Source organism: Rhineura floridana, chromosome 10 (assembly GCF_030035675.1).
Source record: "Rhineura floridana isolate rRhiFlo1 chromosome 10, rRhiFlo1.hap2, whole genome shotgun sequence".
Lineage (NCBI taxonomy): Eukaryota > Metazoa > Chordata > Lepidosauria > Squamata > Rhineuridae > Rhineura > Rhineura floridana.
Window position 1 is genome coordinate 40611996 of NC_084489.1, and position 13150 is coordinate 40625145.

Below are 13150 nucleotides of genomic sequence, written 5' to 3' on the forward strand. Positions count from 1 at the left end.
GCGTTCTTCTTCTGTCCCAGAACGCACCATCCAACTGCGTTTAGATTCAAATAGAATCTGGAGGAGGAGGAGAAAGCGGAGACCACAGGAAATCCACTTTGGCCCCGAACGGCGCCAGACACGCCCACCACGAAGTACAAGTTGCGCCCTTCGAGCAGCCACGTGAGAAGCGACGAGAGAGTAGACATGCGCAAATTTTCTCCACCCTGCAGGCTTTCATCTGGTTCGCTGCACCTTCTGTTGGCGTTGTTGACGTTTAAACACATGTACTTCACAGTTCACCTTGCACTCTCATACATAACTACATTGAGACCCACTGATTTCTGTGGGGTTTACTTCCAGGTAAGTTTGTGTTAGGAAAGGGAGGAATAGTACTGAACACAGAGATTGACGTTTAGGGGTAAAAATACATATAATCTGGCTGCAATCGTGTGCACACTTGTTTGGGGAGGCTGATCTGAATTCAGTGTAGTTTTAAGTTGCGAGAAAATATGTATGGGATAATCCTGATGGTGTAATACTGAATTCCTAAACGCTTCAACTTAGAAACGTGGTTAGGCTTCCAGCTTGAGTTACCCCCTGAGAGCCGGCTCCTATGCAGAAACTGAGCTCCTTGAATCAATATTTTAATTTCAATAGAGAGATGTTACCCCACCGTGCAAATAACTCCCTCGTTTGCACCTGCAATTAGGCTCAACAATAGAAGAGGGAGGAGTTAAACCACGCGGTCTGTTGAAGAAAGCGGGGAGCGGGAGGAGCAGTGATGCCTGAAATAGACCATCCCCTGGCTAGCCCGGCCGGCATTGAAAAGCATCCGTCCGCGCGAGAAGGCGAAAAATTCCCACGTGGCATGGGAAGATGGAGTCGTACTACAGAGAAAGGTGTGTTCAAGGAATATTAGGGAACCCAGGTTAACGTTTACGCGATAGAATTGCATGCTTGCAGAATTTAAAGGGGCTTGCAGTCCGTTCCTATTATGCATATTATGTAACGGGAGGACTCATTGAAGCTGTTCACTTGCTGTTCTCTTGCTGTTCTCAAGCGCGACAGTTTGAGTGAGTTTTGTGCTTTTAAAGAGCAAATAGCAAAACCACCTCTGCTTAATACTGGTTCCTGCCTGTCCAGGCATGGGCTGTAGCTTTCTCTTTGAACAAGAACTTCTGATATAAACAAAAGCTAACCTGTGGCTGTGGTATATATTCCCTTCAGCTCAGGTCATTCCCTCCTCCCCCCACTTCAAAAGTCTCTGTAGCAGGGATGGAGAACCATGGGTCCAACAGATGTTGTCGGGACTGCAACCCCAGCCAATATGTCCAGTAGTCAGGAATTATGGGAATTGTTACCAACAATATTTGGAGTTCCAAGGTTCCCCATATCTGATCTGTAGAGCAGGGATGGGGAAACAAAGGCCTGGGGGCAAAATGTAGTCTTCCAGATCTCTATTATCTGGTCCTCTGAACTCACACTAGACCACACCCCTCCCTGACCCTGGTTTTTACCTGGAGTGTTTTTCCAGGCTGGAATGTGTCCTTGAACTCTGAAAATGTCTCTTGCTAGTCTGGATGGAGAAGAGAAAGGGGTGTGAGAGCATGTGTGAGAACTAGGCACCTGTTCAAAGATAAAATCTACACTTGTTCTATGCACTTTCGCCTCTGGTCCCACCCACCATTGGCATGTGGACTTGAGAAGGCGTCCAGAAAGTTATGTGGCCCTCCACATTAAAAAGTTGTTCCCACCCCTGTTATAGAGTAAAAAAGGAGATTTATAAAGTCCAACTAAGAAATACACTGATGGTTATTTATAATACTACATTAGCAAACTAATAGAAATGTTTTTCAGACTGAAGGGGTTACCTTAATTAGGCATTTCACAGCTGAGCGTTCTCATATCGACTATCAACTTCACGGCTGTTTCAGTGTGTAACTGATGAGGTTACATTACTACTGTATGCATATTGTAAAAGATAGAAATAGTAGTCGCATGCATGTATATCACCCTATGGGTGTGCATTGATTTTTGCAAATTGTCCCAACATCTATGTTGGATAGGATTCCTAGGTTCAGGGCCTGAGACTTTTAAACTTTTAAAACTTTTAACTTTTAAAGATACAGAAGACCTCTTGGTTGCCAGGCCCAGCCTCCAAGAAGTCTTCTGTATCTTTCACAGTTGGGCAGGGGGAAGGGACAATTCCACCTTGTGGTTTTTCCCATTACAATGTTGCAAGAACACCTGCACTTGGCTGACTTTCTCTTCTCCTAAAGATACAGGATCAGTCCCAGGCCCTGAACCTGGCAACCCTAATATTGGAATTCTAGTTTGAAAAAAAAATCTAAAGAAGCATAAGGGTGAGTGATACTATATTTTGGTTTCTAAAACAATGTGTTTCCTATGTGAGGCTTCTAACTACTATTTGTATTTATTTTTGTTTTAGACAAAAAATTTGCCACTGAAGAAGACAAAAATGTTGAAACACATCTGGCTGTTACATGTTTTTAGGAGCACTTATTTTTAAGTGGGATAAAGAAATGCTTTCTTTATATTTATTTATACTATTCATTTTATTCGATGGAAAGTTAAAACTATATGTTTATATGGATTTTTAGTTGTATGTTTTATCTTAACTCTGTTCTTAACAAAATGCTACTTGAAAAGGATAGTAAAACTTTTTTCCTTTGTGTGTACAACCTGGATGTATTAGCACTTGGCTATCAAACAAGCCTGCTTCCAAATATTCTCTCATCCTCTGTTTTGCTTGATTTAATAACATACACAGATAGAATGTTGTTTGTGTACTGTTATGATTTTAATCAATTAACATTGACTGTGGAGTATTTTAGCCCCGTGTCATCATTTCAAATCTAGAGCTTAGTTTTTATCATTGGTAATTTAATATTTTTATTAGAAAGAAATAACCAAGTTTTAAAACCATGAAATGTAGTAAAATACTCTTTGATTGGTATAAATTTATGCAGACAAAAAGAAGCTCTAAATAGCTGAAAACAGGGATATAATTTTATTGCTTGATCTCTGTCTTCAAACTTGTTCTTTGGTGCTTAACATGTGAATGAGGAAACAACTGTCCTGGACATAGTCTACTTGGATAACATTATTTTTGCCTGAAAAGAAATAGGCACACTACCACATATTATTTTAACTGCATTAGATACAACAGAATTAATAGAAAACTAATATACTGTATTCATGTAGGAAAACTTATTTAAGTACTAGTACATAACAATTAATAAAAGGCATTTATTTGTTTTTTGGTTGTTATGAATTCTTTGATGGCATTGGACCTTTTCCTTTCTGTTTTGCAGCCTTCTCTTGTTTCAACTGTAATGAAAAAAAGATATATATAAACTTCAAAAATCACATTTTGATTTTGAGAGCAAGCTAATCATAAAATGGAACTGCTTCCATGATTAATAATAATGATTGAGCTATGCTCATCTCCTGCCAGTCTTCACAGTAACCTGCAGCCAATCCAAATCTGGCCAGTTTTCTATTCCACTGGCATTGAACTAAATGCTAATTTTCATCGCCAATTTTCATTGGGAGCCACTCTGAAGCGCTCTATATATTTTCCGGTTTCAGTTGCAATTGACTACTACCTTTGATAGCTGAGGTAACTTGCCACTACGGAGAATAAACATTATTGGAGTTGTGAGGAGACAATGGGAAATGGAGGGAGGACCAGGACAAAAGTTATTATTTACTATTATTATTTACTCCAACCATGTTTATGAATTGGTAACCTCAAGACCAGGGCTGTGGAGTTGGTACGCCAGACCTTCGACTCCGACTCCTCTATTTTTCTACTGTCCGACTCCTTCATAAATGGCAAATGTATATTAACTAGTAATAACACATTTACTGTAGTAAAATGGTAGCACAAGGCATTTCATCACCACCACGTGTATCCAGAGCTTGGAAAAGTTACTTTTTTGAACTACAACTCCCACAAACCCAATCCCTGGGGCTGATCACGGGGGAGTGTTGCTGGTTGTCCCAAGTTGGTGAGACTCATTTGACATCAAAACAAAACCAAGTCTTACTGACCCACTCCTGTAGAATGCTTTTACAATAGAGATTCAGCAGGCACCTTCTGTACTGAATTTCAAACATTTGCTGAAAACTTAACTTTGCCACCAGGCTTACATAGACAATTGAAATAATCTTCTTTTATAGTCAGGTGGTGATCTATTTAACTTTTTCTGTGATTTTTATTATAATTGTTATCTTATATTTTTATGAAATTGCAGTATACAAATATTTTCATAAATAAATTAAACAATGTATATGCCACTTAATGCCCAGATGGCTTCTAAGCACTTTACAAAACATAAAAATCAGCTACATAGCATTATTTAAATACAAAATATTTAAAAATATACAATCCTATTAAAATAAAAATGTCTGTGATTAAAATATACAATAAAACAATCATATTAACACAACACAGCAATTTAAACAGCAAACTCTAGTCAAGAGCAAGGGAATTCCTATGTAAACAGGTGCATCTTCAGAAGCCAGGTGAATGCCAATATAGATGAGGCCCCGGGTATTTCAGCAAGGGAGTATATACCATAACACCAGTGCCACAAATGAAAAAGTTCACCTCTGTACCATCACAAGCCACTAATCATCAGGCTATAGCATGATCTTCTCATTCCTTCTGCCAGCCACTCACTGGAGTGGAGGAGGAAGAGAGTGTGGGTAGTTCTAAAGCAGTGATGGAAAGCCCGTGGTCCTCCAGCTCCTATCAGCCATGACCATGCTGACTGGCTAATGGGAGTACAGAAAGCCATAGATTTTCCCATCTATGCTCTAAAGCCCTTAGGGTGCAATCCAACTCACATTTATGGTGGGCTGAAGGTTGCCCAGCCTCCAAGAGGAGGCCCAGCCTCCAGAGGTCTTCTGTATCTTTAAAAGTTGTGCAGGGGGAAGGGAAAATTCCACCTTGTGTTTTTTCCCATTACAGTGTTGCAAGAACACCTGCACTTGGCTGACTTTCTCTTCTAAAGATACAGGATCAGTCTCAGGCCCTGAACCTGGCAACCCTGCTCTGAGTAGATCCATGGTGGAATTGTTTTCAGGAGTTAAGCAGTTTAATCAACTAAGGGCACAATCCAACTTACCCTTCCACTGGCTGGAGGTAGTTGGATGCTGTGGACCCCCAACTGTGCTGGCAGGCTCCTGACACCGCTGACTTCCACTGGCAACAGCCGTCAGCTATGGCTGAGCCATGCCACCACTGGTGGGCTGCCAGGGATGGCCAACCCAGCTGGCGGAAGCCCCAAAAACGGCGTTCCGGGGAGGTGGAAATGCGGGGGGGGATTACATAAGATTCTCCTTGTGTTTGGATCCCTCACCCAGGTCCCGATCCACTGGAAAACTCTGCCGGCCAAAAGGCTGGTGCAGTAAAAAAATTGTAATGGGCCTCTATGGGGAGCATTTACTCCCTGGGAGGCCATTTTGTCTGAGCTGGCACTTCCTGGTCAGCTCGTGCACAGGGCTCCACTGGGCCAGCAGCTCCCAAGTGTGAGGAGGATCCTGCAGGACTTTCCGTGGCGGCACTGCCACAGCCAGCTCCCCAGCATTTTGATTGCTATGCACAGTTTTAGGTGGCAATCCTAAACTCACTTACAGGGGAGTAAGCCCTACTGAATTCAATAGGTCATACTCTGAATAAACAGGGTTAGGATTGTGGTGTTAGTTGATTAAACAGTTGGGTAAACTTGATTGGGCTGTGACTGAAACACAAGCATGTTTATTTTAAACCCTTTCCCCCTTTCTGCAATACTGAATGAAAAAGAGAATATTACCAAAGGCCTTCCAACAATCAGTGGCAGCTTTTCTTATTCAGTTTAAGTTTCAATTCAGTCAGTGCAAAAATAATCAGCTAATTTAAAGCCAGAGGATAAATCTACTAAAAACCATTTAAATTGATGGCTTGCCGAATGTTCAGATATAAAGCATGGGGCCTTATCTATTTTCACAAGTATAATATTCACTGTTTTATCTCATTATAAGCTATTTATTTTTGGTGTTTATATCAGTTTTTTTCTTGTCCCTGATGTGGTATAGTTTCTGATTTCTATTATAGAATTAAACCACGTAGAAATAGAACTATGCTAGACTATTTCAGATATGATGAAGGAAAATTTTCATTGTAGAAATGACAGCTAGAACACCAAGTGCCACTTATGTAAACTAGATGCTCAAAAATCATTTCTGTCTTACAAGCCATATTTGTCTTACAAATAATGAACAGAAAAATGGTAGTAATAACCACATTAATAGATTTTAACTTAGTATATTCCCCATAAAATAAGAGAGACAGACAAGCAGTAACACCACAGGATATTGGTCCAATCCAAATTAATATTTTAGCACCACCACAACATACATTAATTTGTTAGTTTCTTATATTCAAATACATTATTATTATTAAAACATATACTTCATCATGATTATATACATTTACATACATGATGCTACCTTTCTTATACCTATATTTCCTCTAATAATGTATATGGATTCATTTTATATCTTATTCCAATATATTATAAATTCCAGTTTTCAACAAAGTTTGTTCTTCAATTGCCTTCCTTCTCTAACCCTGATAATATTTGTTAGCTTAACCATATAAGCTAAATTCCAAATCCTAAATAATTTTTTCTATTGTAGGGGGCTCTGATGTTTTCCATTCTTGACAAATAGCTATCTGGCCAGCATGTAACACATAAATTGTAATTTCTTGATCATCTTGAGGCATCAGTCCTGAGATACCTGATCAATGTGCTCAAATGATCTTTTGGAATTTCTCATCCAGTAATATTTTTTACTTCTATCTACTTAACCATTTTTGGATACGTCCATAAATGGACCATTGGTCTCACCTGAAGGGTGATTTTCCTATGAGTACGGACATCACAGCGGGTTTTAGCTCCACCTATCGTGCGAAGGCAAGAATGTCTTTGAAGTCAAGACTAGGGGCGTCAGGCCCCTCCCACTCTCCAGTTCATTCGCAGCGAGTCTAAGGAGAAATATCTAAAAATACAAGAACAAGGCCAACCGGCCTGGCAGCAGGAAAATAACACAATAGTACCATGCATAGTAACATGACTCCAACATAGCGGTATAACAGAACTAGAAGTCTTGACTTCACTCTTAAATTTAAATATACTAGCGTAATAGTAACATATAATACATTAGAAAATATATAGTCATCCTCCAACTGGGAGGGTCGTGATGTCCGTACTCATAGGAAAATCACCCTTCAGGTGAGACCAATGGTCCATTTTCCCTATGAGTCCGGCCATCACAGCGGGATGTACCACAGCAGCCCATACAGGGAGGGACCACCCACGTGTTAATCCTCATTAAGAACCTGTTGCAACACTCGTCTGCCAAAAGATGCGTCAGCAGATGCATAACGATCAATTTTATAATGCCTTATAAACGAGTGTGGGGTAGACCAGACTGCAGCCCTACAAATATCGGCAACAGGAGCATTAGTGGCAAAAGCAGCCGAAGTGGCAGCTGACCTGGTAGAATGAGCCATTATACTAGCTGGAACTGACAGCTTCAGAGACTCATATGCTAAAGTAATACATGCCCTTAACCAACGGGATAAAGTAGGATTGGAAACTTTATGCCCCATAGACCTTGGATGAAAGGATACAAACAAAGACTCCGTTCGTCGAATCTCTTGGGTCCTAGACAGGTAGGTCTTCAGAGCCCTCCGGACATCTAACGAATGCCAAGCCTTTTCAAGAGGATGGGTAGGATTCGGGCAAAAGGAAGGCAAAACAATGTCCTGGTTGCAATGAAAAACTGAATCGACCTTGGGACGGAAGGAAGGATCAGTCTTCAGCACAACAGAGTCCTTATGGAAGACGCAGAGGTGTCGAGCAGAAGACAATGCGCCCAACTCCGAAACGTGTCTGGCAGATGTGATTGCGATCAGAAACAAGACCTTGAAGGACAGTATACGTAGGGGCACAGTCCTGATGGGTTCAAACGGAGGGCGTTGCAAAGCCTGCAGAACTTTCAGCAAACTCCATGAGGGGAACCGATGGACAACAGCCAGAGAGCGTAGGGCGACTCCCCTCAAAAAACGTTTGATGAACGGATGTGAGGAAATATGATCTCCAGGAGAGGACACTGAGAGAATGGACGACAGAGTGGACGCATGTCGACGTAGAGTGTTGGGTCGAAGTCCCATCATAAAGCCGCTATGGAGAAATTGGAGCACCTGATGCACAGTGGCCTGGGATGGATCATGGTGGTGGGACTGACACCACTTGGAGAAAGCCACCCAGGTATGTTGATAAATACGAGTGGTAGATGGTCTTCTCGAGGCCAAAATAATATCAATCACAGCGTCAGACAGTCCAGCTGACCTCAAATGTCCCCGTTCAAACGCCACGCTGTTAGATTGAGCCAAGTAGGGTCCTGGTGCAGTACTGGACCCTGGGATAGAAGATCTGGCCTTACTGGAAGTGCCCAAGGATCCATCATTGACATTGCCAGAAGATCTGAGAACCACGGTCGGCGTGGCCAAAATGGTGCTATCAGAACCAGCTGTGCCCTTTCGGTTCGCGCCTTCCTCAAGGTTTTGGCTAGCAATGGTATGGGAGGAAAGGCGTACAATAGACCGTCTGGCCACGGTGTTGTCAGAGCATCCACTGCTTCTGCTGTTGAGTCCAGGTATCGGGCAAAGTACCTGGGAAGCTGGCAATTGCGACTGGAAGCAAACAGGTCGACTGAGAGGGCGCCGAACCGACACTGGAGACTATGGAAAATGGCTGGATGAAGTTTCCATTCTCCCGGAAAGACCTGTTGTCTGCTGAGCCAGTCTGCTGTCACATTCCAAATCCCTCTGAGATGTTCTGCTTTCAGGGATTGTAGATGTTGTTCTGCCCAGACAAAGATGAGGGAGGCTAAGTCCTGCAGAGGACGAGACCTGGTGCCCCCCTGTCTGTTCAAATGTGATTTTACACACGTGTTGTCTGTTCGAATGAGCACATGATGCAAAGGGAACAGAGACTGAAAATGACATAGAGCTAAGTGGACAGCCTTTAGTTCCAGCCAGTTGATGCTTTGAGATTGCTCTGCGTTGGACCAAACCCCCTGAACGTACTGGGAGTTGCAGTGGGCTCCCCAACCTATGAGGCTGGCATCTGTGGTTACAACGGTTCTGCGGGGTTCTCTGAACGACGTGCCCTTGGAGAGGTGTTGAACCTTGGTCCACCAGCGGAAGGAGAGGCGCAGTGCGGGACTCAAACGAACTTTGCGATGGTTGGAGCTGGCAATGTCTTTTTGAAAAGGTAACAGAATCCATTGAAGGGGCCGAGTGTGGGCTCGAGCCCATGGCACAATGTGGATTGTAGAGATAAACATCCCGAGCGCTCTGGCGAGAAGCATGACGTCTGCGGATGTTTGTTGCATCAGGGACCTTGCGATGCTTGTGATGGCAGTGATGCGATCTGGAGCCAAGAAGACCATTGCTTGCAGGGTGTCCAACACTGCCCCTAGATGTAGTAGGCGTTGGGTTGGTTGGAGATGGCTTTTGTCGAAGTTGACAAGCCAGCCGTAGGCCTGCAAAACATTGAGGGTGATCATTAAGTGATGATGAGCCAGCTCCTCAGACTTGGCCCGTATTAGCAGATCATCCAAATATGGGTAGATATGAACCCCTTGGGTCCGGAGGTAAGCCACTAGGATGAGTAGCACCTTGGTAAACACTCTTGGAGCAGAGGAGAGGCCGAATGGCATCGCTCTATATTGAAAGTGCTGGTGGCCAAAAGCAAACCGAAGAAACTTTCTGTGGGCTATGCAAATGGGCACATGGAGATACGCTTCCTTAAGGTCGATAGAAGCCAGGAAGTCTCCTTCATGCAGACTCTCCGTAATGGAATGGAGTGATTCCATTTTGAACCTGCGATATGTTACAAAACGGTTGACAAACTTGAGGTCCAATACCGCCCTCCATGATAAATCTCGTTTTGGCACAGCAAATAGGAGGGAGTACACCCCTTCCGACCTCTCATTTGTGGGAACTGGCTCTATCGCCGCTATGTCCAAGAGGTGGTGTATAGCTGTCTGCATGATGTTGTGCCTGGCTGGTGCCCTTGGGCAAGGAGACGGGTGGAATCTGTCTGATGGGGTTGCCCAGAACTCTATGGTATAGCCATAACTGAAAAGGTCCCTGATCCAGGAGACCGTAGTAAGGCGCAGCCATCGATCTCCAAAATTAAGTAATCTGCCACCTATGGGGAGGGCGTTAAGACTACTTGCGTAGGCGAGGGCCTCCCTTATATGAGGACGATGAGTTGCCCCTGCGCCCTTGGTACTGACCTCTGCCCTGGAAGCGTCGGTTCCAGGAGCCCCTGAATGCGTTGGGATCATAGGATCTGAAGTCGCGGCCTCGTCCTCCTGGCCGCGTTCCTCGAAAGGGCTGGTTAGAACGGAAGGAAGGAAATCGCCTGAAGGGCCTGTGGTCGCTGTTCTTGACTGTGGCCAGAACCGGTTTGTGGGCGTCTTTTGGATCAACCAGCACTGTCTTTAGAGCTTCCTCGCCGAAGAGTAGAGATCCGGAGTAAGGAGCCCTGGACAGATTCAATCTGGCCGCTGAATCAGCTTGCCAGTGGCGAAGCCAGAGGGTGCGACGAGCGACTATTTGAGCCATCATGGCTCGTGCCCCTAATTGAGTGGCATCCAAAGTGGCATCGGCCACAAAAGCTGCTGTCTTACGCAATTTCAATAGTGCTCTTCTGAGGGTGACAGGATCAGGGTTAGCGTCCTCTAGAAGGTCATCCAGCCACATCATAGATGCTCTGGAGAAGATGGAGGCTGAAGCGGAGGCACGCATGGCTAGGGCAGTGGCCTCGTGGTTCTTGCGGAGGGCGAAGTCTATTTGTCGCTCAGTAGTGTCTTTTAGGTGGGATTCCCCTTCCCTGGGCAAAAGCGATCGTGAAACGAGGCGAGCGATTGGTTCATCTATGCCAGGGACATCTAACTTGGTGGCAAAGTCTGGGGCTAGGGCGTAAAGTCTGTCAGGCAGGTTCTTGAAGCGTCGAGCTTTGAGTGGATGGGCCCATTCTTCAGAGGCTAATTTGGCAATTGGGTCCGGCACCGGGATGTAGTGTTCAGTAGGTGCAGGGGATTTGAGGACCTTGGCCCCTTTGATAGCTGGGGCGGACGAAGTTGAAGGCGCAGTCTGGAGACCAAGGGTATTAACTACCCTGCGTGCTAGCGGCTGATAGTCTGAGGTATTAAACAAGCGATACGATGTATCCTCCTCATGATCTGAATAGTCGCTCTAGTCGTCTCCTTCAACATGGTCAGTGAAAGTTGATTCCTCCGCATACGAGGCTTCGTCCGTACATCTGCCTCTGGCTACATCGAAGGGATCTGGTGAACAGGAAGAATGAGCTTCATGGAACGCACGTTGGTCCATGTTGAGTGGAGGTATGGCAGGAACTTGTGGTAGTGACTGCATTTGGGTGAAAAATGCCAGCATGGCTTGAAGTTGGGAGAGGAAATCAGGAGACAGCTGCAGACCGGATGTGGCAGATGTATGTGCCTGAGGAACTATTGGAACAGATGTTTGGGGCGGTAAAACGGAGGGAGGTTCGTTAGGCGAACACTGAGCGGGAAAGCCAACAAACTCTTCCTCGTCAGAGGCAGCAGCAGGGGAATGGAGAATATCGCTTATGTGTGCCTGTGCTGTGGTGGTGGTTGGCACAGAGACATAACGTGGGCGCTTTGGTTTACTATGGCTGGAAAGATGTTTTGTCTTAGCCAGTGCTTTGGCATGTCTGGTCTTAGTCGTGTTAGGATGTTGTGGCTTGGCTGATTGTGGCATGCCTGGCTGATCTGGCACCATATGGGTTGATGGCGACATGCCTGGCTGTTCTGCCATCTTATATTAACTTGGGTGCAGTACACTGCCACGGAGGGGGCAGGATGTAAAGACCCGAACTGGCACAGCATACGACCACGGAGGGGGTAGAATACACTGGCAGATGGCGAAGTGCACTGCCACAGAGGGGGCAGAATGCACTGAGGTATCAGCGTTAATATAATATAGGCTGTTTTAGAGTTGGCGCACTCAGATTAGTGCTGTAGGCTGGGTTTCAGGCTTGGTTCACGGCCCCAGAGGGGGCAGGATATACCAATATAAATCAGATTTAGTACAAGTCAGCCACTAAGAGTAAAGCTCCAGCCTTGATAATACAATCCAGCCACTAGGATTAAAGCTCCAGCCTTGATAATACAATCCAGCCCACTAGGATTGGAGCTCCAGCCTTGATAATATAATCCAGCCACTAGGATTACAGCCACAGTAAAATTGTGTGTAAGTCAGCCCTGTGTAAGTCTGTCTGCAGCACGTATACAACACACATACGGATAGATAGCCTGCAGGGGAGGTATCCGATGGTTAATAAGGGTAACAAAAAAGGCGGGAAATTTGAATTCAAAAAATGGCGCCCAGAAAAAAGAGCGGGAAAAAATGCGGAGAGAGAAGGAGCAATGGCGGCCATCTGGAAGCGAACTGGGGGAAGGGGTGCCCAGCACAGTCTCGCAGGAGGAACTGCGGGGCCGAAAACCGCACTAGCGGCTCTAAAAAACCCCCAGGAGGGAACAGGCAGTAGGGGAAATGCGGCAGCCGCCGCAGAGGGAGCCGCCGTCGCCGTCTGCAAAGCCCTTCGCGGTGGGAAATTAAAGCCACGTAGCGAGGGTGAGCTGAGGTAAAAGGGAGAGCTCAGGTAAAGGCACTAATGAAATAGCCGCAGCCACAGGTTTCAGTGGGGCGAGAACGGACCAGGGCAGGCTAAAACGGGTGACGGGGTAATGGCGGGAGCTGCAGCCGCAAGCTCCCGCTGAGATCAGAAGAACCGCAGCCATGGTCTTCCGAGAGCGTCACGGAGCGCGGAGAAAAGGCAGCCCAGCAAGACAAGCCGCTAGAAGGGAATTGCAGTCGCAAGTTCCCAGGGGAAGCGCAGAGCCCAAGAGAAAGGGAAAAGCGAAGGAACGAGGAGGATTCGCAGCCGCAGTCTCTCCTAGGGGAGGGAAGTAATCCAAAAGGGGAAACAAACTGCCCGGGCAAGGGAAAAAAGGCTCCCCAAGAGAATTCCCC

The 13150-nt window shown here is 45.3% G+C and overlaps 2 protein-coding genes and 1 long non-coding RNA gene across 7 annotated transcripts in view; 1 reads left to right on the forward strand and 2 right to left on the reverse strand.

Annotated features, from left to right (window-relative positions):
• The window catches only part of STK31 (serine/threonine kinase 31), a 73744-nt gene extending 73555 nt beyond the window's left edge, over positions 1-189 (reverse strand). For 2 of the 4 annotated variants that reach the window (XM_061585597.1, XM_061585596.1), the window contains exon 1: positions 1-189. The gene's annotated coding sequence lies outside the window, so the exon portion shown is untranslated. The other 2 variants (XM_061585595.1, XM_061585592.1) reach the window with 2 other exon arrangements.
• Positions 84-3261, forward strand: LOC133364787 (uncharacterized). The gene is made up of 4 exons (XR_009758030.1): positions 84-342; positions 692-881; positions 2262-2345; positions 2432-3261. It is a non-coding gene; the product is annotated as an uncharacterized LOC133364787 (long non-coding RNA).
• The window catches only part of FAM221A (family with sequence similarity 221 member A), a 25736-nt gene continuing 15510 nt past the window's right edge, over positions 2925-13150 (reverse strand). Inside the window, exon 6 of one of the 2 annotated variants that reach the window (XM_061585600.1) lies at positions 2925-3333. In XM_061585600.1, coding sequence (XP_061441584.1) covers positions 3271-3333 — 63 coding nt within the window. In that variant the 3' untranslated portion in view covers positions 2925-3270. The remainder of the gene's footprint in view (positions 3334-13150) is intronic. The other variant, XM_061585598.1, reaches the window with a different exon arrangement.